Source organism: Lagenorhynchus albirostris, chromosome 9 (assembly GCF_949774975.1).
Source record: "Lagenorhynchus albirostris chromosome 9, mLagAlb1.1, whole genome shotgun sequence".
Taxonomy (NCBI): domain Eukaryota; kingdom Metazoa; phylum Chordata; class Mammalia; order Artiodactyla; family Delphinidae; genus Lagenorhynchus; species Lagenorhynchus albirostris.
Window position 1 is genome coordinate 49,889,280 of NC_083103.1, and position 21,130 is coordinate 49,910,409.

Below are 21,130 nucleotides of genomic sequence, written 5' to 3' on the forward strand. Positions count from 1 at the left end.
TTAGGAAATTCATACAAGTATTTAGGGGTAAAGGGGTATCGAGTATATAACTTAACCCTCAAATGGTTCAGAAAAAATTATACATATCTCTCTCTATATATTATTTATATATACATAAGTAATAAAGCAAGTGCAATAAAATGTTAACAACTGGTATTATGGGTGAAGGTTTATGGGAATTTGCTGTACTATCTTTGAAATTATGTAAAAGTAAAAGTGAAACAAATCAGGACAATGCTTACCCTTAGGGATGGGTAGTGACTGGAGGGGAGTATGATGCAAATGAGTACTTGTAATAGTCTATTTCTTGATCAGGTATATTCAGCTTGTAAAAATACAGTGAGCTGTATACTTATGCGTACTTTATACAAATATGTTTCAACAAACAGTTTTTGAGAAGTTAAAAGAAGGGACTTCCCTGGTGGCGCAGTTGTTAAGAATCCGCCTGCCAATGCAGGCGACACAGGTTCGAGCCCTGGGCCGGGAAGATCCCATATGCAGCAGAGCAACTAAGCCCTGTGTGCCACAATGTGCGCCTGCGCTCTAGAGCCCGCGAGCCACAACTACTGAGCCCACGTGCCACAACTACTGAAGCCCGTGCACCTAGAGCCTGTGCTCTGCAACAAGAGAAGCCACCGTAATGAGAAGCCCGCGCACCGCAATGAAGAGTAGCCCCTGCTCACCGCAACTAGAGAAAGCCTGTGCGCAGCAATGAAGATCCAACGCAGCCACACACACACAAAAAAGAAGCAAAAAGAAAAAGAAAGAAAGCAAAAGCCTGTCCCTGTAAAGCATGGAGTGCTGTTCTTGGCCCATGGAGAACCTGTAACGAAGGTCAGATGGTGCTGTCTGGGCCGTCTGGGCCAAGCACAGAGCCAGGCATGCGGCACAGTGGCTCTCGAAATGAGATGCGAAGCAGGGAGCAGGTTGGGCAAGGCAGGGAAGGGATAGCTCTTCCCTAAGCCAGGAGGAACATAACTCTCTTACCCTCCTGTATACCTCACCTGTTCTCTCCTGATAGCTTCCTTCAGATCTGATGGGAGCACCCAGGCTTGCAGCCCAGAATGAGGGGCTCAGGGGAGCACTGCATCCCCAGCTACCCCTGAAGCAAATGAAAAAATACAGAGATAGGAAATGTGCTTGTGATTCTGTCACTGGGATATGCAAATAAAATATATATGATAGGCCTATCTGCCTAATATTCCTGCCAATTCATTCTCTGGATGTGATTAAAATGAGCAATAAATCCCTCGTGAGTCTCGGTGGAGTGAGGATCTGGGAGTGGAGATGCGGGCTGGCACAAGCACGTCCCCCTCAGCTGAATATTCATCATGGAATAGCTCCCTATATTTTTGTTTTATCTGCCATCGTGTGCACAGAGAGAGATTTCTACCTCTCCTTCATCTCTTAGTTAAGATGTGGAAATGGTCTAAGCTTTAAGTATTAAACTCTCCAGCTACTGAAATCCTTCAAAGTGAGATCACAGTTATCTTCTCTATGAAGCCTGCCCTGCTTATTCTGTCTGGAGGTGATCCATGCTTTCCTGGGGCCCCCACAAACTCTGTATGGACCCCTCCTAAGGTACAAGTCAGTCTGTGCGTATCAGAGCTAAGAGTGCCTGCCTCTCCCCATCTTCCTCTCCCAACAGCCAGCTCAGGAGACAGGAGCTGGGCTTCATCCACCTCTGGATCTTCTCAGGGGGCCCAAAGGGGCTTCTGCACACAGAGAATGCTGAGAGAACTGAGCAAACCAGCCATGAGGAGAAACTTATTTAAGCCACCTAAGGTGACAGAGATTCTTAGATAAGTGAGTGACACATTTTAAAAGGCAGAAGAAAATTAAAAATTAGGCTTATGGATAATTCTAAAATGAGAAAATCATCAAGAAATAATAAGTGAAAAAAGCAGATTCCAAATATGGAACTAGGATCATAACTCATAACACCTTCAGGACCAAGTAGGAAATACAAATGTCTGACAGGCAAGCACATAATACAATAGGAAATAGGTGCCTGTGGCTGGAGAGTCCACGCTCCAACCTCTAAGGCATTATACTCACATTTAAAAAGAAAAAAAGTTGGCAAAATAAAACATGGCTGCCAGTTTGAGACCCCTGCGGTTTATACAGTAGGCTACTAACCAGGTTAAAAAAAAAAAGACCAGTTATATAAATACATATAGATATGGTTCAGAAAAGGCAAATGTAGTATCATAAGAAGAAATCTCTGATTCCTATCCCAATAGTTGCTAATAATAGCTTGATTTTCTAAAGTCACATGCTTTATTTCAGCTTCAGATTTCTCATTTGTAAAATGTGGGGAATAAGAGCTACTTCATGGCTTTGTTACAGGATTAGAAAAAATATATATTAGAACACCTGGCAGAGTGCCTAGATGCACTTGATAAATGGTACCTACAATTATTATAAATAATTAAAAACATTAATAGCAGTTATGTACAGGTAGTCAAGCTATCAGGCTAAAACGTTTTTAACTGAGATTCAGTTCAGTTGACATCTCTTCCAGGAAGCCTTCCTTGATCTCCCAGGCAGTATTAGAAGCCACCTTGGCTTTCCATAGTCCCTGTCCCTGGCCTTCCCTGGGACTGATGAGTTGGTGGTATCATGCTTTACTTGCCTGTATCCTCACCAGATTGGGACTTCCTTGAGGGTTTCACCCAGCTGTCTTCTTCCCATCTAGCTGAGAGCCTGGCACACAGATGTCATTCATAAATATGTACTGACTTATTTAATTCTCTTCATTTTACTCTCCAAATTTTCCATAATGGGAAAGATGACTTTTATAATTACAAATTTTCTATAAAGAGCCCATAACTGACTATAGAGGTAGGTGAAGGTGGAAGAGGCTGAGCTGGGTGGCAGGGGGATGCCGGATGGAAAGCAGGGGAGGAAGATAAGATCAGAGTGGTGGTAACCTATATCTAGACAAAGAGCCAGGAGATGAGGTCTCAGGTTGGAGCCTCAGCACCCTCCAGGCCTGAATCATTATGTTACTGACATGGGGCCTGAACTCAGAAAGGAGCAGCTGCTGCTTACTTACTGGCAGAGGGAGACAGAACCCAGTCTAAAGCAGTGTTCTTCCCCTGAAACTCTTCCGCAAAACTCTTCCGCACAATTTTGAAAAGGCAGTTTTTTGCAGCTTGGAGGAAAAAAGCAGAGCGGAAAGAATAGGTGACCATGGAGATGCTGAGCAACTAAGAGAAAGACAACGCTGCTGACATCCAGGGAGAGGTGAGGGTGGTTCACGTGGGTAGAATTTGAGGGGACTGCAGAGCAATCAAGTGGAAGTGCTCAGCAGACAGGTGAACATTTCGGAAGGAGGAAATCCAGACTGGGTAAAGGGATCAAGTGCAGAGAGGTGACGACAGAGAAAGTCTTCCAGCTGAGAGGTGACAGAACCCCTGGGCTGGCTCTGAGTGGTCTTCTAGCCTCTAAAGGCAGTCCCTGCCTGGGGTCACAGCTCTGGGAGGGAGCTCCTCCTGCAGCAGCCATCCGATAGGCCTGGCTCTGTCCTAGTCCTAATACTGAATTAATTTCCTCCCTCCCATCCCCCCCAGTCGTCCCTGTGTCTACGTGCATCTCTCCTTTCCGGGCCAGACGCCCCATTGCCTTCGGCCTTTTCTCATGGCACAGTTCTGCTTGCCTCCTTACTGCCCCCCTCTGCACAGATTCTAAGAGCTCAGTCTACTCAGAAGGTAGCATCTGCAATTGCCCTCTGTGGTCCAGAAGGATCTGACTGGCACAGAGGACGCAACTGCCACGTATTCACTCGGGACACCAGCTTTGTACTGATGTGGCTGACATCAGGCCATTTCTTGGGCAGCCAAATTTTGTTAAGGGTCCCTCTGCAGCCCTAACCCTTCCACCCTCTCTGGCACTAAGTGGCCTGTTCTCCTGCTTTACATGACTAGACCAGGGCCTGCCCTATGTCACACCACCTGACAAATATGGGTACTTTTGGCCAAGTGCAGCACTTGCTCTCAGGGGACAGTGGTTTGGCCTGAAAAGGGAGATAATGATGGGGAGGCAGTCCCTGAGGTGACTTGAAACAGTGCTCAGGGATTTCCTTATGGCATGGGGGAAGCTGACCCAACTACAGGACAGGAACATGGGATTAGTTCCAGTGAGTTGTGAGTGGAAGTAAAGGGTCCTACTTCCAGGCTGAGCAGTTAGCTGCAGATGCAAGGCCCTTCAGAGCACTCTCTCCTCTCTGTAAGCAAGCAACAGTATTTCAGAGGGTGGCTGCTCTGCCAGTCAGGTCCCTGAGGACCTAGGATGAGCACAACCCGCCTCTGCTGACGTTCATGTGTAGCATGAGGTAAAAATGAATCTTTGCTGTTTTAAGCCTCCGAAATTTTGGGTTGTTACAATACCATGACCTAGTTTATCCTGACTGCTACACAGACAATGGTATTTTGAATGGAACCTTAGAAACCACTTAGTCACAATGTTTTCATAAAGGTAAACTGATCTTCAAGAGCGGAAGCGCTCACCCGAGGTCACCCAGTCAGTGAGTGGGGGAGCTGGGATCACAACCCCTGTCTTGTCTGTCTTAGTCCGGTGACCTAAGTGCTCTTACTCAAGACACAGAGAATATGTGCCACTAGGTGGGACCTGTCACTCTTAATCATCTCAAAGCACTTCGGCCAGTTTGCCAATGAGAGACTCCACGCTGCTGGAAAGAGCTCAAGACTGAGAGTCAGAAACCAAGCCTTCCAGTTCCAGTCCTGCCAGTGAACCTACTATATGACCCCCTGTCCAAGTCTTAGTTACGGTTTTGACAGTAACTCACTCTGGGACCAAATGCAAGTCACACCACATCCCTGGGGTCCAGTCTCCCCAGGAGGAAAAGAAGTCATTTGATTTAGGTTTCAGAGATTTAAAATGTGTGCCCACAGCACAGCCTTCAGGGAGGTTACCTGGGGGGTAGGGACAGTCCGGTGGGCAGGGCACTGGGCCACCTCTCCTTCAACAAGAACAGCTCTCTTTTCCTCTGACTTATTTGTTTAGACTTCGATAAGATTTCCCATCACCAGACTTGATGACTTCTCAGGTCCCTGCCAGCTCTGAGATTTGTGATTCTAGTTCTTGGATTCTGCCAAGCACTTTCTGAGATATAATTGGGTGGCTGAGAGGAGCAGAAGGCAGCCTGTTTTCAGAAGGTTCAAAAGTCTGGTTGAGAAGATCAAATGAAGATGGAGATTGTTTTGGCTCAGATTCCATACAAGGCTCTCTGGAGTGTGTGTGGAGGGAAGAGGTCAGGGAATAGCTCTAGAAGGAGTGATGATGGGAAAGGATTACTTGATGAGGCTAAAGAATACATGAGGCCTGAGGAAATAGTACTTAGGCTGAGATTTATGTCTTGCTGTCCTTCCTCCTATGAAAAGGAGCTGGAAGGTCCATTACCTCAAAATCTGAATTTGAAAGTCCTCAGAAGACAGAAGTGGCCCAGGCCTCTTCCTGGTCAGGAAGAGGGGCGGCTTCCTATTCTTGATGAGAGTGGGGGTTGTATTTCAATTTAAATAGACAATAATCCCCTAAGGAGAAGTGGCCCTTGGTGTGGAGCCTGACATAATTTAATGAGTGAAAGACCAAATGCAGCATGGAGTGCCCACAGGCCTTCTCCTTTCTTTGAGACTTACCTTGGCCTCAGAAGTCCTTAAGAGCTTCATCACCTCCCCTTCTCGAGCATAATCCAAGGGTGTGTGTCCCATTTCATTCCTCTGCAGGGGGTTAGCTCCTGGCAGGAGGAGGAGGAGAAATAGAGCCTCTATGAGTGATCAGTGGACTCTCGGCCTTCCCTCAGAGGTGGCTTGTACCTTGATTTCAGTGTAAGGAATGCCCACAGAAATATGGAGCAACAGAAACCTAAGAGATTGAAATACATGTTAAGCTACTCTGAGAGAGGAGTTCTCAGTCCTCTCTGACACAGTGGTCAGGGTACTGAGGCTCCTACATGGGCATGCACACGTGCAGAAACACACCACCCATGCAGAGAGGTGCCACCCACACAGATATGCTATACACACACACAGGTGTGCTGTGCATACAAAAATACACACAGCCAAACATGCTAAAAAATACACCAAACACGCACATAGATTAATACACCCCAACACCAATGCGTTATTCATTAAAATGCCTGCATTATCAAATTCGTTTGTACACAGATGAATATTCATTCATCAAAATCATATAAAAATCTAAAGCACAGAATATACGAAATAACCGTGAAAAGGCCCCCTTCTTTCTGCTCTCTGCCTCTCCCTCTCCTTTAATGCTCTCTTCCTTCTGGACACTTCCTGCCTACCAGAGTCAGCTGAGTCCTCTGGTCATCATCAGCAACCTGGCTGTGCCAGCCCTCACCGGTGCTACTTGTTGGTGAGTTTGTGCACTCAGGCAGGCATTTCCTCCAATCATTAGTTCCTATGATTTGAAGACAAAGAACTTTAAGTATAACAAAAAGAAGAGGCTTGCTGGGGGCCATGCATCTACCTTCTCTCACTTTTAAGTGCCGGCAGCTGATGAGCCCTGAATAAAGTGTCCACTTGGTGCAAAGCCTTGTGGACAGGCAGTCGTGGAGGAAAGGCTACTCTAACCCCCATGCTATCAGAATCTCCTTCCCAAAGCCTAGGTCTGAGCACCTCACTCTCCTCTTCAAAAACTGTCAATTCCATTCAATTTGTCAAATCTTGAATGAGTGCGGCCTGGGAACATGGAAGACTCAGATCTGGCCCTGCTCTAAAAGCACTTCTCTCAAGAACTATGTGTTAAATGGAACATTAAGGTAGTGGTCAACTAGTATTCCTTGATCTTCTTTTTTGCTAGGGAAGTGTTGTCTAGAAGTAAAGAAGGGTTAAGACACAGTCCCTGCCACAGGATATAATAAGTTGGCTGGGGACACTAAATACACAGGTAAGGCCGTGTCACCACGAGGCCTGGCTCGGGGGGATGTCCAGCCACTGTTTGTTGATGGACAGTAAAAATCAGTGTTTCTCAATCCCAGGCTGAGGAAACATTTATATCATGATATAAAATCATTCCTATTGAAACTCTCTGCTTCTTTTTTTTTTTTTTTTTTTGCGGTATGCGGGCCTCTCACTGTTGTGGCCTCTCCCGTTGCGGAGCACAGGCTCCGGATGCGCAGGCTCAGTGGCCATGGCTCACGGGCCCAGCCGCTCCGTGGCATGTGGGATCTTCCCGGACCAGGGCACGAACCTGTGTCCCCTGCATCGGCAGGCGGACTCTCAACCACTGCGCCACCAGGGAAGCCCAACTCTCTGCTTCTTAAAGGACTATATACTTACCGACAATGGCAAACATTCATTAAGCATTTACAAGTGGCTGTCTGCCTGGGCTGCAGAGAAGAGGTGTGGGAGGATGAGGGGAAACGAACAGAGAGCAGAAAGTATGATCCAGGCCAAGGAAACTTACTGTCAATAAGAAAAATTAATACTTTTATATACGATCCTATTTTCTAATAAAAATCTGGTATAAAATATTAATATAAATAATCTTTACTACAATATAATTCACATACCATTTAAAGTATACAATTCAAAAAAATAAATATACAATTCAGTGGTTTTAAATGCACTTACAACATCATACATCATCAGCACTATCTAATTCCAGATCACTTTCATCATCCTGAAAGGAAACCCCGTCACCATTATCAGAGACACTCCTCATTCCCCTCAACCCCAGCAACCATTAGCCTACTTTCTGTTCCTGTATTTGCCTACACTTGACATTTCATATAAATGGCATCATACAACATGTGGTCTTTTCAGTCTGGCTTTTTAAATTTAGCATGTTTTCAAGGTTCATCCATGTTGCAGCACATGTCATTCATGCTACAACATGAATGTAGGAATATAGCACGTACTTCTTTCTTTTATGGTTGAATAATATTCCATTCTATGGACGTACCCCATTTTGTTTACCTATTCACCAGCTGATGAACATTTGAGTTGTTCCCCCCTTTTGGCTATTATGAATATGCTGCTATGAACATCTGTGTACAAGTCTTTGCATGGACGTATGTTTTCATGTCTCGGGTATATATCTAGAAGTGGTGATGATAATAAGAATAATAGCCACGGGTATTTACTTACTATGTGCTAGGCACGGCGCTCTGTACTTTATATACGTTATATCATTAAATCCTTACAACCATCCTGAGGGGCAGGAATTAAATTACCATGCTACAGACATGGAAACTGGGCTCAGAGGAGTGAGACAACTAGCCAAGGTCACAAAGTCATTTGTTTGGAGCAGGAGTCGAACTCTGGTCGACTACAATTCTCCACACTCCCACCAGGACAGCCATGACACACCACTGGTGAAAAATCATTCTGTGGTTTTTTACTGTTTACAGGATAAAATACAACCTTCCTAATAAGGAGGGTGCCTGGGTTCTTCCTAACTAGCAGGCAAGTCCTCAGATGCTCAGCTGGAGCCTCATTTTTTCTTTCAATTCTGTTGGTGCTTACTGGGCACTGTGTATCAGGGCCCTGTATATAGGAAGATAGGGGACTGCCAAAGCCAATGAAGAGTTTTCTTTTTTACATTTCTTGACCACTCTGTAGAAACTGATACCTTGGCCACTCTCTCCTTTGAGTTCTAAAAACCACTTTTCAGGTTTTCCTCACACCCTGTGACTTTTCCTTCTCTCTTCTGCAGGCTCCTCTTCCTGTCTTTAAGATGAGGTCGGGCTTCCCTGGTGGCGCGGTGGATAAGAATCTGCCTGCCAATGCAGGGGACACGGGTTCGATCCCTGGTCTGGGAAGATCCCACATGCTGTGGAGCAACTAAGCCCGTGCGCCACAACTACTGAGCCTGCACTCTGGAGTTCGCAATCCACAACTACTGAAGCCCGCACGCCTAGAGCCCATGCTCCGCAACAAGGGAAGACACCGCAATAAGGGAAGACACCGCAATGAGAAGCCTGTGCACTGCAACAGAGTAGCCCCCGCTCGCTGCAACTAGAGAAAGCCCACGCTCAGCAACGAAGACCCAACACAGCCAAAAATTAAAAAAAAAAAAAAAAAAAAAAAGATTAGGTGCCATCTAGAGTTCGAGTCTAGGCACAATTCCAGCTCTCCAGAAGCTAATGGGGACCAGAGGTGACCATGCAACTACAACTCAGGCCAAGTGTGATCAGTGTGCTGAAGGAGGGACAGCAGGACTGTGGAGGCTCAGGAAGGAACACAGCGCTAAGGGGCTTGTTCGCCTGGCCCAGTTTTCCCAGCCCAGCCCTGTTCTCTCTGGTGCTCAGCACTGAGAACCCGACGGGCAGTGGCAGACATCATCTTCCCCTTTCCCAAAGCTCCTGGACCACAGTTAGGGAGGGCCGAAAGAGAGCTACAGTCATGCAGTTGAAAGGCCTCTCCTTTCTCAGGTAGCCTCAGGGGGAGCTCTGTCACTAAATATGGGCTAGAGTGGAAGGGGGATGAGGGAGAGACCTCTGGAAGGGAAAGAAGAGAAGAACAAAGAGAAAAGATAAATGGTTAAGAGAGGAAAAAAAAATTGGGAGAGAGAAGGGGAGGGGGAGAGGAAGAGAGGTGAGAGAAGAAGATAGTGGAAGACCAGAGGGTGAGATTAGAAGCTTCAAACAAGTGCTGTCAGTGATCTATATTTGCTTACAGAATGAAAAATGTGTGCCATAAACATTGGCCACTGAGTAGTTTCTAGTAGGAGTCATGTCACTTCTCATAAAGGATGGGATGGGGATAGGTAGGGCATCTCTGCACCGGGGCCAGCCAGCACAGGGATGCCTTTTAAAGCAGGGCTGGGCCTGTCACCAGCCCAGGAGGCTCTCAGCTAGGCCCGACCCCAGCCACCCCGAGCGGGAAAGCCAGCCAGGCTCCCCAAGGTTCTGGAGCCTCAGGGCAACACGGCTGCTCCCACTTTAGGAAGGCTGAGGCAGGGGCATCATGGATAATGTCCATCTAATATTAGTCCCCCAGCCCCTGCACCCTCGCTCTGATGCTCTGGCTTGACTAATTGCTGTAATAATTGATGGAACCTGACTTCTACAACTGATCGATTTCACCTCCACGACCAACGGCCACAAACCATTACACTCCAATAAATAACCACGTTGGGCCTCACCCGCCTGCTCTCTCCAGGGGCATCAGGATGGCCCATGCCCTGGCCTGACCTCCCCTTGCCTCCCACCCAAGGCCCCTCCGGGCCAAGCAGCTGGTCTAGAGGGTCAGGCTTCTGGAAGTAAGTCAGAGGGCTGGGCGGAGGTGGGGAGCGCTAATCGCAGGCCATCCGTCACCTCCCACTGGCTGTCTGGGGCTCAGGCCAACACCTGGAGCACCCCAGGCAGTATAGTGCAGGACCCCTCCCCTCCTCTCCCTGCTTCAGATTAGTGTGTCCCAGCTTATAATATTTGATAAACAGCAGATTGGCTCCCTGGCAGCACTGCTGCGGCTGCGCCTGCCCCCTACAACTGTGGAAGGTCACTCATTGGGGAAATATGTTTCTGTCAGTGGTATTGAAAAAAGTTTAGTGGAGTGACAGGCCTCAATTTTTCAAATTTTATTAACTCCATCCTCTTAACCATTTGTTTTGAATTCCTTCAGATTCTGGGGGATCTGTCAATAGGGCTCGGGCCAGGAAAGTAGGATGGGGGTGGATGGTCCTGGACCGGTCCTGGCTGGTGCCAGTGACAGGCTTGGGTCTCAACACCCAGGGCAGGATAAGGCAGTGGAAATGGTATTCATGGGAGAGGAGGCCTGGCCCACGGGGGCTCAGGGAGCCTGCTGCTCTTCTCTGGTACAGCACCTGCTTTAGGTTTGACATAATCATAGGCTTTCTGAGTGGAAAAAGACCTTAATGATGAGCTCTTCCAATTCCTTAAGAAGAGACTCCCCTCTACTACATTCGAAACAGGTGGGTCATTCTGGCTTCCCTGAACATGCCCAGAACCCAGTCCCAAGCTCATGGCCTACCAAGGGGTTCCTGCCACTAAACTGAGGGAAGATTCTTTTCACATGAGCCCCAACCTCTCTCTCCAACCCCACTCCCACCTTGGACTTCCTGTAAACACCTGTTCATCTTTTAAGACTCAGTTCAGGCTTCTTCTCCAGGAAATCTTCCTTGTTTCCCTACCACCCCAGGCGTGGTACCATCCTTTGTGCTCCCACAGGCCCATCTGCTTCTATCTTACTACACTGATCCCTGTGTTAAAACAGTCTGTCTCCATCCAAGACTGAGAACCCTCAGAAGTCAGGGACCATGGCTGATCCACTGCTATATCCTGACTACCCAGCACAGGGCCCGGCACAGAACAGGTGTTCAATGAGATTTACCAAATGAACGGACTTCTTTCCATGTGCTATCTTCTGAGGGCACACACAACATGGCTGTTCTTCCTGACCCAGAAAAGCCCTTCTCACAGCAAGTGTGTGACCATGTTCTTTGCTCCTGTGGGCCAAAGCCCCCGGTCTCTTTGCTGGTTCTAGACACCTCTTTGTCTGGGTGACAGATCAGGTCAGGCTCCGACACCCTCAGTGCTCTGTGGGTGGGAAGTGGGGAGGAAGTGGTTGGAGAGAGAGGCCCACTTGCCCTTCCTGGGGAGAGTGCTAAAATCAGAGTGGGAGATGGGATTCAGATCTTCTCTGTGCTGACAGCAAGCCTAAGGTGGGGAGGGGAGGAGGCATGTTACTCCCTCCTCCCTTGACGCCACTCTGTTCTGGCCCTCTGCTATCTCTGTGACTATCTAAGAAGATGATGCGTATGAGACAGCTTAAAAAAAAACCCCAGTAACTGTCCTATACAAATGTGTGAGGCTATATTATCAATAATATTGACATGCTCACCCACTCCCTCCCACCCCCCACAGTTCTATCAGCCACTGGGGCCTTCTAGTGACCCAGATCTACCACCACTGCAGTTTCCATGATTCACCCCTTCCCCTAACTGCAGCTGGCTCCCTGCCCCCTAAAAGGGCACACAGCCTGGGAGCCAGTAGGGATGGGGATCACCACTCCCTGGCTGTATGACTGGGGTCCTGCTTCATTTCTCTGGTGGTAATGACTGCTGCCCTGCCTACCTCTAGGGGTTCTGTTTGAACTAAATAAGATAAAAAGCTTGAAAACTATTGGTGGGGAGAAAGATTGTACTGGCTGTACAATGCTCTTTGTAATAACTTCTGCATTCACTCTTCCTTTCCATTTTTACTGCTGGCTCCTTTAGCACCTTCATCCTGATTTTCACTATTTTAACAGTCTGTTTACTATTTCCAATTAGAAGGTTTTGTTGAATATAAGGGAAATCTTTCCCATGATCAGAGACATCAATATGGAGCCATCCATTCTTTTTGGTTGCGAGCTCCCCATCAAGGAAGCGCTCCAAGAGAGACAGGACGACCACATGAGAGATGCCGTGCACCTGTCCCATCTCCACACTCACCTTCACTCACCTCCACACTGTTGTCTGGGACACTCCTCATGCCTGGAACCCCACTCCTTGTCTCCCTGACTATCCAGACCCTACCCCCTTTTCAAGGGCCCTTCTCTGGGAAGCCTCCTCGCCCTTCCAGTTCTCAATGTTCATCATCTATGGGCTCCTATTATCCTCCCACTCCTCCCTTTTCTGGGAGTCCATCTCTGTTTAATCTTCAGAGTTAGTCTGTGTGTAGCTCCTCAGGTCAGAGATGGACTGATTCTTCTGTGTGTTCCCAGAGGCTGAAGGTGAGAGAGAGGAGCCCTGTCCAGAATGCTGCAGGCAGCACAGCAGCACTGGGAACAGAGCTGAGGTTCCTGAGCTTTTCCCCTAAACCAACCACTGAGCATTCTCAACAGAATGCATACACCCGCGTACATGTGCACCTGCAGATCAGCCTCCCTGGTAACCAAGAACATTTACTGAGTTCTTATTATGTGCCATACCCTGTGCCAACTACTTCCTTCTATTTAATTCTTAATAAGAATTTGATGAAGAAAGCAGGAGAGGTATAATTTTTTTCCATTTCACAGATAACTGAGTCCAGTGGAAGAGCAAGGTGAAAGGAGACTGGCTAACATTTGTTGGGTGTTACGGCCTTTATATACAGTTTTCATCATACAAAGACTGAGAAAACAGAAGTGGGGAGAACTGAAATAATCTGCCCACAGTCATGGGACTTATTATACTATTTTTCTCTTTTGTATATGTTTGAAATTTTCCATAATAAAAAAATTTTTTTTTTAAAGAAGACAGGTCTGGTTTTCCACCACACAGTGCTACCTTCCAAAGGCCTGATGACTCAAAAAGAACTAAAAATCATCTTTCCTCTTCCCTTGCAATGTGCTCAGATGATCCAAAACCAAGATGGGGGTGGGGCGGGTCTCCAGAGGCAGGTTTGGGACAGGCAGGTTTGGGACAGACAGCTTTGTAGAAGGGTACGAAATGGAACTCCTTTTCCTCCCATTCAGGGCTCCCCTGTCTGGGGTGACAGGGGAGCCCCCAAACAGGTCATTTAGAAGTCCGAGCTGGCGCCCAGAATGTCATTTGGAAGTCCTAATTCTCTGACACACACAGTCTGGTTGGGAACCCTTGCCTTCAGGGAGGTGGATTTCTAAAATTCATGGAACAGAGAGCTACTGCCTTATGGCTCCATCATTAAAATTCACTGAGTACTGACTTTGGGCCAGGAGCTGGGCACGCAGTGGAATCAAACTTGTTCTTGCCCTGGGGGAGAACCCAGACTGGTAGGAGACAGACAGGTACAGAAACAATGATAATATAGTGTGGTGTCAGGATGAGAAGAGGATGATGAATCCCTCCCCCGACTCAGAGGGAGCCATACACAGTGTAGCTGGGGAGATGGAAAAAAGAGTACCAGCTTTAGAGCAGAAGGTGCTATAATAAGAACTAAGGGAAAAAAAGACTGGAGAAAGCCTGGAGAGGGGAAAGTCAGAGCTCAAGGTCATGGAGAATGAGTGGGAGAGTGTAAGCTAGAACCCAGGCCTTCCAGTCCAGGACTCTTTCTGCTTGCCTCGAGCCCTACCCCATGAGCTTTCAGTTCCAGCACTGACCAGAGGGACTAGACTACACTGGGTTTTCACCATTCTCTTCAGTGTGTCAAACGCCTCTTTGCCTACCACTCAGACCCAACATTCTGCAAAGACCAGCTCCATCTCCCCTGCCTTGAAGCCTTCTCAGACCACTGCAGCCTACATGGACAACTTCCTCCTTTGAAGCCCTAGAGTACTTATCTGATCACACACTTTTCACCCATATGTGTCTTGTCTCCAGAAGCAGATGCATTACTAAAGGGATGCTTTGTGAAGGCCTAGAAAAGGAAATGGTGATGATCCCTAGGCATCAGGATGGGTTCACAGAAACCCAGTCATGCCAGACTAACCTCATTTCCTTTCTTCACCAGGATTACATGTGTTTGCTTAAGCAGGTACAGTTAGGGCATATGTAGACTTCTTCAGACATGTGCTGGGGTGTCTCAGGACAACACTGAGGACACAATGCAGAAATGTGTGCTCCATGTCACTACAGTGTGGAGGGTTAGTCAGTGACCGGTGGACTAACCAGACCCAAGCGGCAGGGTGGAGTGACTGACAGATCAGAGGTGAAGAAAAAGCAAGTTTCCAGTGGCAGCAAAAAGGCTTGGTCCTGGTTCAGCATGTTGACCCCTGACATGGGGATGGCCTGTTCATCATATCTATGGATGTCAGATTAGGGTGGGAAGAGTACCAAATACTTGTGTGGAAGATGGACATTAAGAGCTAAAACACATGAGATGAAAATTAATGGAGATAAATGGGAAGTCATGGGTTTTGGATGACAGACAAAGTGGAGACTGTTCTGGGAAGAGTGATCAAGATAAGAAAGGGTTTAGAAGCCAAGTGAGAAACACGGTTTAAGGAATTGGAGGTTTAGGCTGGAGGAAAGATAGCTCAGGAGAACATGCCTGAATTTTCAGGTATTTGAAGGGCCATCATGTGGAACAGGAATTAGATTTATTCTACATGAACCCAACAGTAAAATTAAGACCCTTGGAAGCAGATTTTGGCTCAATATTAGAAAATTCTAACCATCAGAAAATCCAAAGATAGAATGTGAGCAGCTTCAGGAACAAATGAGTTCCCCAGCACTGAAGTGTTCAAGCTCTGAATGGGTAACAATGTGGTAGGTCTGCTACCTACACATCAGTTGACAGAGGTTTTTTTTTTCGAGATTGTTAATTTGTGTTTATTCATTCACTCAGAGATACCTTTGGAGAGCCTTCTATGCATCTGGCACCATGCCGGTGCCAGGGACAGAAAGGTGAATAAGAAGACACTGTCCTTGCTCTCAGGGAGCTCTTGATCCTGCTGAAAGCAGATGGACAAGTTTATTTCAATAGTATCTTAGGCCTTGATTACAGGCCTCAGGACAGGGAAGGCTGACTTCAGCTCAGGTTAATTCAGAGTTCCTATGGAAATTCAAACACACGTTTGGTTACTAAAGGTCATAGTTTAATCAAGGCCAAATCATTTGTGTAAACCAACTACTGGCTGTGGGAATAGAAGTGTACACTGAAGCACAATTTGTGAATTTTTGTGCATGGTATTTTGCTCTTACAGTCCAAACTGGTCTTTGGCTGGGACTTGTTTATGTATCTACAGATTGTCTTACAAGTGGCTGTGGTGTCAGGGCAAAGTGATTTAGCCAGCGGGGCTACCCAACTTTCCATTTCTTACCCACCCTATGGGGACTGCTTCAGCACAGACATAAACATGCTCCTGCTGTTACCTTATTGCACTCATCACATGGGGAGGCTAGAAGGCTTGATTCAGGGATATGATTGGATTTTAAATCCCAGTCTCCCAGGATTTTAATTACTGGTCTGGGGCAGCAGGGCTAGGCACTGGCTGCCTTTGGATGGAGGAGGTCGATACGCCACTCCACAACATATTGAGCCACAATGCCTGAAGACTCTATTTCTCTATTTAATCATCTTTTGCAAAATTTACAGTGGAACAGGAGGGATCAATACTGAATTTATCACATTCTCTTGTAAATATGAGCCAGGAAAGAGTTCCAGGCAGTTTGTTACTGAATGGGAGGGAACACGTCTGTGTATAGCTGGGCATTAGGAAATGAGACAAAATCCATACTTTTTGGCATAAGCTACAGATGCTCAGCCAGTCTCTAAAAGCCTGAAGACAAGTTCAATGGGGAGAACACTGATCCATTCATTCATGTGATCAACCAACCAACATTCCAGAGCACCTATTTTATGCTGAACCCTGTATACTCTCCAGGAACATAACTGGAGCTCTGCTCTTGAGATCATAATCACAGATACCACAGTGGCTCTGCCACTTACTAGTGGTGGAGCTTGGGCAAGTTACTTAACAGCCTAATGCCTTTGAGTATGCATATGGAAAATGTAGGTAATAAGAGTATTAAACTTGCAAAGATATTTTAAGTACTGAAAGAGAGAAAAGCCTTAGTCTAGAGCTTGGTACAAAGTAAGAACTCAATAAATGACAGCTATTGTTATTTTTACTACAATTACCATTATTAAGCATTCCTTCCTATAATATTTCTCACTAATGGTGTATGTGTAGAGATGGAGGTGTCGAGGAGGGAGCCAGCCACCCTAACTCTTTAGCAGATGGAAGGGAGATTGAGTGGCCTTCCACAGGTTAGAGACCTACTCAGGGCTACTGGCAGCAGAATCAGAGGAACAGAAGGAAGAGGATATATGAGGAGACACATGCTAAGCTCTGTTTTTTCAAACTTCAGTTGTAATCTTTAAAGCAATAAAATTCCCTGGCGGTCCAGCGGTAGGGGCTCCATGCTTCCAATGCAGGGGGCAGGGGTTCAATCCCTGGTTGGGGAACTAAGACCCCACATGCCACGCGGCTCGGCCAAAAATAAGCTTCCTAAAATTGCTGTGGGGTAACAGAGTGAGAAGTGATTCACTTCAGGTAGGCGAACCAGGAAAAGTGACAAGAAGAGACATAAATGAGTTGGCTCTTGAAGGCTAAGTAGGGGTTTGATAGGTGGTGAAGTGGGGAAAGGGCATCCCAGGCACAGAAAAGTGAATGAGCAAAGGTTTGGAGGCAGGAAAGACTCCATGCTAGGGAATGAGTAGTTGAATGGGCCTATGGCAGAGACAGTTCCTGTGTCCCCAGGCCCACCTGGCTGCAGGCATGCCCCTGGTAAGCCTATCAAGCTCTGGTCCCAATCCTGAAGCAAACAACTGTCCCCTGCCCCTCTTGGAGATAGGGTGGTAGAAGATTCCTGGTGGACTGCAGAAAGACTTGCAGGCTGGGTTAGGCATATGAGCTTAACTCACAAGCATTAGAAATTACTGAAGGTTTCAAAACAGGGGAGTGGTAGGGTTTTGCAGGGTAAAGGTTTGGAAAGGAGCCTAGAGGTAGGGAGACCAACAAAAAGTCTCTTACAATAGTCCAGGTGAGAGTGATGAAGTCTGAACTAGGATACTGGGGACAGAGGAGAGAGGATAAACTTGAGAGAAAACTCTAAGAAAGATGGGCTTGGTGGAAAGTGAGGGTGAAGTCATCAGACACTTATAAACACTTTCTTGTTTGGGTGACCAGTAATGATGATGCCATTCACCAACTAGGGAATACAGAAGAAAGTATGAGGGCTGGGTTTGGATACATTGAGCATGAGATGTCTACAGAATATGAAGCAACAGCAGAGCTACTAGAGACATGAAAATGCCTGATGTGTTCTAAGGAAGGCAAATATGCAGGTTGGTCTGGTTAGAAAAGAGGTGATACAAAAGCATGGAAATGAACATTCAAACATATCGAATATTTCACATACAGAGTTAGGTGAGGAAAAGGGCAAAAGCAAAAACTCCTGCCAAAGATTTATGTTCAAGGCAAACCTAAGGTAGGGGTTTTCTAGATGAGGGATAATGCTCTGAATAGCATGTGACATATACGTTGGAAGTATGGGGATCCTTAGTTCATTTTCATTTGGGGCAAGTTTCCTGTATGTTGTGGGCTTTCAGTAGGCCAGCCCCTGTGCTCCCTACAATCCAGCACAGACTATGCTCAGAAGTGGCAGCAGGCTCTGTGACCAGAAAGCAGCTGGGAGCAATTGTCAGTAAGGAGGGAGAGACTCTGGATAAAGCAGAGTTCAAAGTGAACTATAATAAGAGCCTGGGTCTCCGGGCTTCAGCGCCCCTCCTCCCCTTCCTGCAAATGACAGCTGAGACCAAGGCAGCCAAGCCTGGGGTCTGGGCTGAATTTAGCAGTCATAATTATACTGCTGACGTCTGGGGCAGAGCCACAGTCTCTGCAGAAGGCAGCAGCTTTTGTTCGTGCGCTAAAAGCACACCATCTTCAAACATGCTAATCGCATGTCTGCTTCCATCTAACAACACTGAAGGAGGCTGAGGAAAGGGCACACAATGCCCACACATCTGGCTAATTCAGTTACGAGGCCAATCAATCTTGATGGGTTGTCTATAAAATACCAACCACCCCAAAGGACTGAGCTGACCAGATGTTTAAGCTTCTGTTGACCAATCCCAGCCTAATGTCCATAGCAGGGAAGAGGGGGTTATCAAGAGATGGCTTAGGCTTCCACTCACATGTCTATTCCCAAAGCTAAGTAAAGCCTTCTGCTTGAATGAGAAGTACCAGCACGTCAGAGTGGTGGCTGAGCCAGGCTAACTGGAATGAAGTACACTCAAATATACAGACTTTCACTCTGACCTTAAAGGAAGACAGGAGGCCCTATTTACAGTTGTCTTTGAGAAGAGCGACAGAAACAGAAACTGATGAAATAGTTTTGCTAACTGCACTTCCCAGAATGGAGAGAATCAGGAATACAGAGGCAAGTATCTTTAACTATGATATTAAATGCCACAGGCTGCAGTTCTGGGCACAGGAACTGTTCACCACTGATGTCTATTTTTCAACCCCCCATCAAGGTTGAAAGGAATTACTCATCTCCCTCATAAAACTGTTGCCAAAAAAATCTGAAACAAACAAACAAACAAAAAACCAGGAGCCACTTCCAAACGGACCCTTCCAGTTAATACTCCTTCCTTCATACCCAACCACAGTCACCAGGCAATAGTCACTGAAAGTATAAGTGGAAGGGTAGTGGGGAGATTAGGAAAAGGAGAAGACGGGGAATAGACTTGAAATCTATACCAAGAGGACCATTTTCAACCCAGAGCTTCTTGCTGGTGCTAATGATTCCACTGTTTCTCAAAAGTGCTTTTCCCTAATTAATTCTAAGGACTTTACCAAGTCTGTCTCAGAGTTGAAGCTTCATGACAAACCAGATGGATGGACTTGGGTAAAGGAAACCTCCAACTTTTTAGAAAGTGGTGAGAGAGAAGCACATTAAAAATGAGGGTTTATTGTGATAGCCCATGCCCAGAACAGTACCTGGCACTCAGTGGGAATTTAATAAATATTTGCTGACTGAATAATTATGCCCTAGTTATGATGCAACTGAGCTATGTTCCTTCAATGTGTTTGTCAGGAGAGGCCTCCTGTAGTCCCTGGTAATAATGCTGAACAAAATCACTCACAGAGATCCGGGGCATCTTCTCTCAGCCTGAACGAGAAGGGATGAAGTGGTATTGGGAGGTAAGGGTATGGACCTCATTACCACCCACACCCAGAAACCTCTTCTTCCTCTGCCCATGGCTGTAGTAACCAATGATGCTGACCAATCCTGCCCCCTTTGGATTCTTTTCTACCTTGATTTATATGATACATAATACCTAAATCTTTGTCTCCTTTGCAGGTTCCTGTCCATTCTTCTATCCCAAGTCATGGGTGACACCCAAGGCTGAGTCCTCAGCCCCTGTCCCTTTCTCTCTGTATCCATTCTCCTTTAAAAAGAAATAGTTCCAATTTGCACAAACTATCCCAGTGGTTCTCAGTCCTGGCTGTACATTTAGGACTATATGAGAAGTATTAAAACCATATCAATCCAAAATGGGAGAAAATATCTGCAATATATATCACAGATAAATAGCTAATATTCTTAACATACAAAGAACTTTTAAAAATCAAGAGGAAAACAAAGACCAAAAGTCCTAGAGAAAAATGGGCAAAAGACATGAATAGGCAATTGACAAATGGAGAAAAAATGGCTCTTAAACATTTGAAATGATGCTCACTTCAGTCATAATAAGAGAATTAAACTAAAACTATACCAAAATACTGTATCTCACCTATGAGACTGGCAAAAATTCAAAAGCTTGGCAATATACGATGTTGACAAGGCTGTGAGAAAACAGTCACTTTCATACATTACTAGTGGGAATGCAAAATGGCACGACTTCTATGGAGGAGAAATTTGCAATATTAACCAAGGGCATACATTTATCCTTTGACCCAGCAATACCACTTCTAGAACTTTACTGTAGAGACGCACCTCCCACAATCCCCAAATGTATGTGCAAGAGGTTATTCACATAGCATTATTTGTAATTGTAAAATAATGGAAATCAAGCATAGGATATATAGCACATACACACAATGGGTTACTATGCAGCTGTAAAAAATAAGGAAGATTTCTGTGAAATGATACCGAGTGAATTTTAGGAAATATGGTTAAGTAAAAAAAAGCAAACTTCAGAAGAGCATATATAGTATGCTTTTATGTAGGAAAAAGGAGAAATAAGAAAACACACATATATTTGCTTATACGAAGAAATACAGGAAGAATAAACCAGAAAACAATCAAAACTGGTTATCTACAAGGGCTTACTAAGGAGAGCAGAAAAAAGTTGAAAGGGACACAGGAGGGAGTTTTACTTCTCTGAGTATACCTTTTTGTACAGTTTTTAGAAAAACGTTAATGTTCTACATGTTCAAACAACAAAATTAAAACAAGGAGAGGTAGAGGAGAAAAATCCTAAAACTGAAAGAATATTAAAAAAATTAACCCAACTGTATATCAAACGAACAACATAAACACCCTGAAGGGTAAAACACCCACCTAAGTAACTGAGGAACCAGTATTTGACTATATACCCTTAGCCTTGGATGGAGTAGCTGTGAGAACTGTAAACAAATTCTGACCTGAACTCTTTTAGTAGTTTGTTTCCTATAGTGGTTTAGCTGAAGTAGGTCTAAAGATTGTTTTAGATGTATTATAGGAT

General features: G+C 45.8%; 1 protein-coding gene across 7 annotated transcripts in view; it reads right to left on the reverse strand.

The window, feature by feature from the left end:
* The window catches only part of CLPB (ClpB family mitochondrial disaggregase), a 179,218-nt gene that overhangs the window by 67,246 nt on the left and 90,842 nt on the right, over positions 1-21,130 (reverse strand). For all 7 annotated transcript variants that reach the window (XR_009542451.1, XM_060159912.1, XM_060159908.1 and 4 more), the window contains one exon: positions 5,661-5,758. Coding sequence is in view for 6 of the 7 variants with exons in the window: in XM_060159912.1 (XP_060015895.1) it covers positions 5,661-5,758 (98 nt within the window). In the remaining variant the exon portion in view is untranslated. The remainder of the gene's footprint in view (positions 1-5,660; positions 5,759-21,130) is intronic.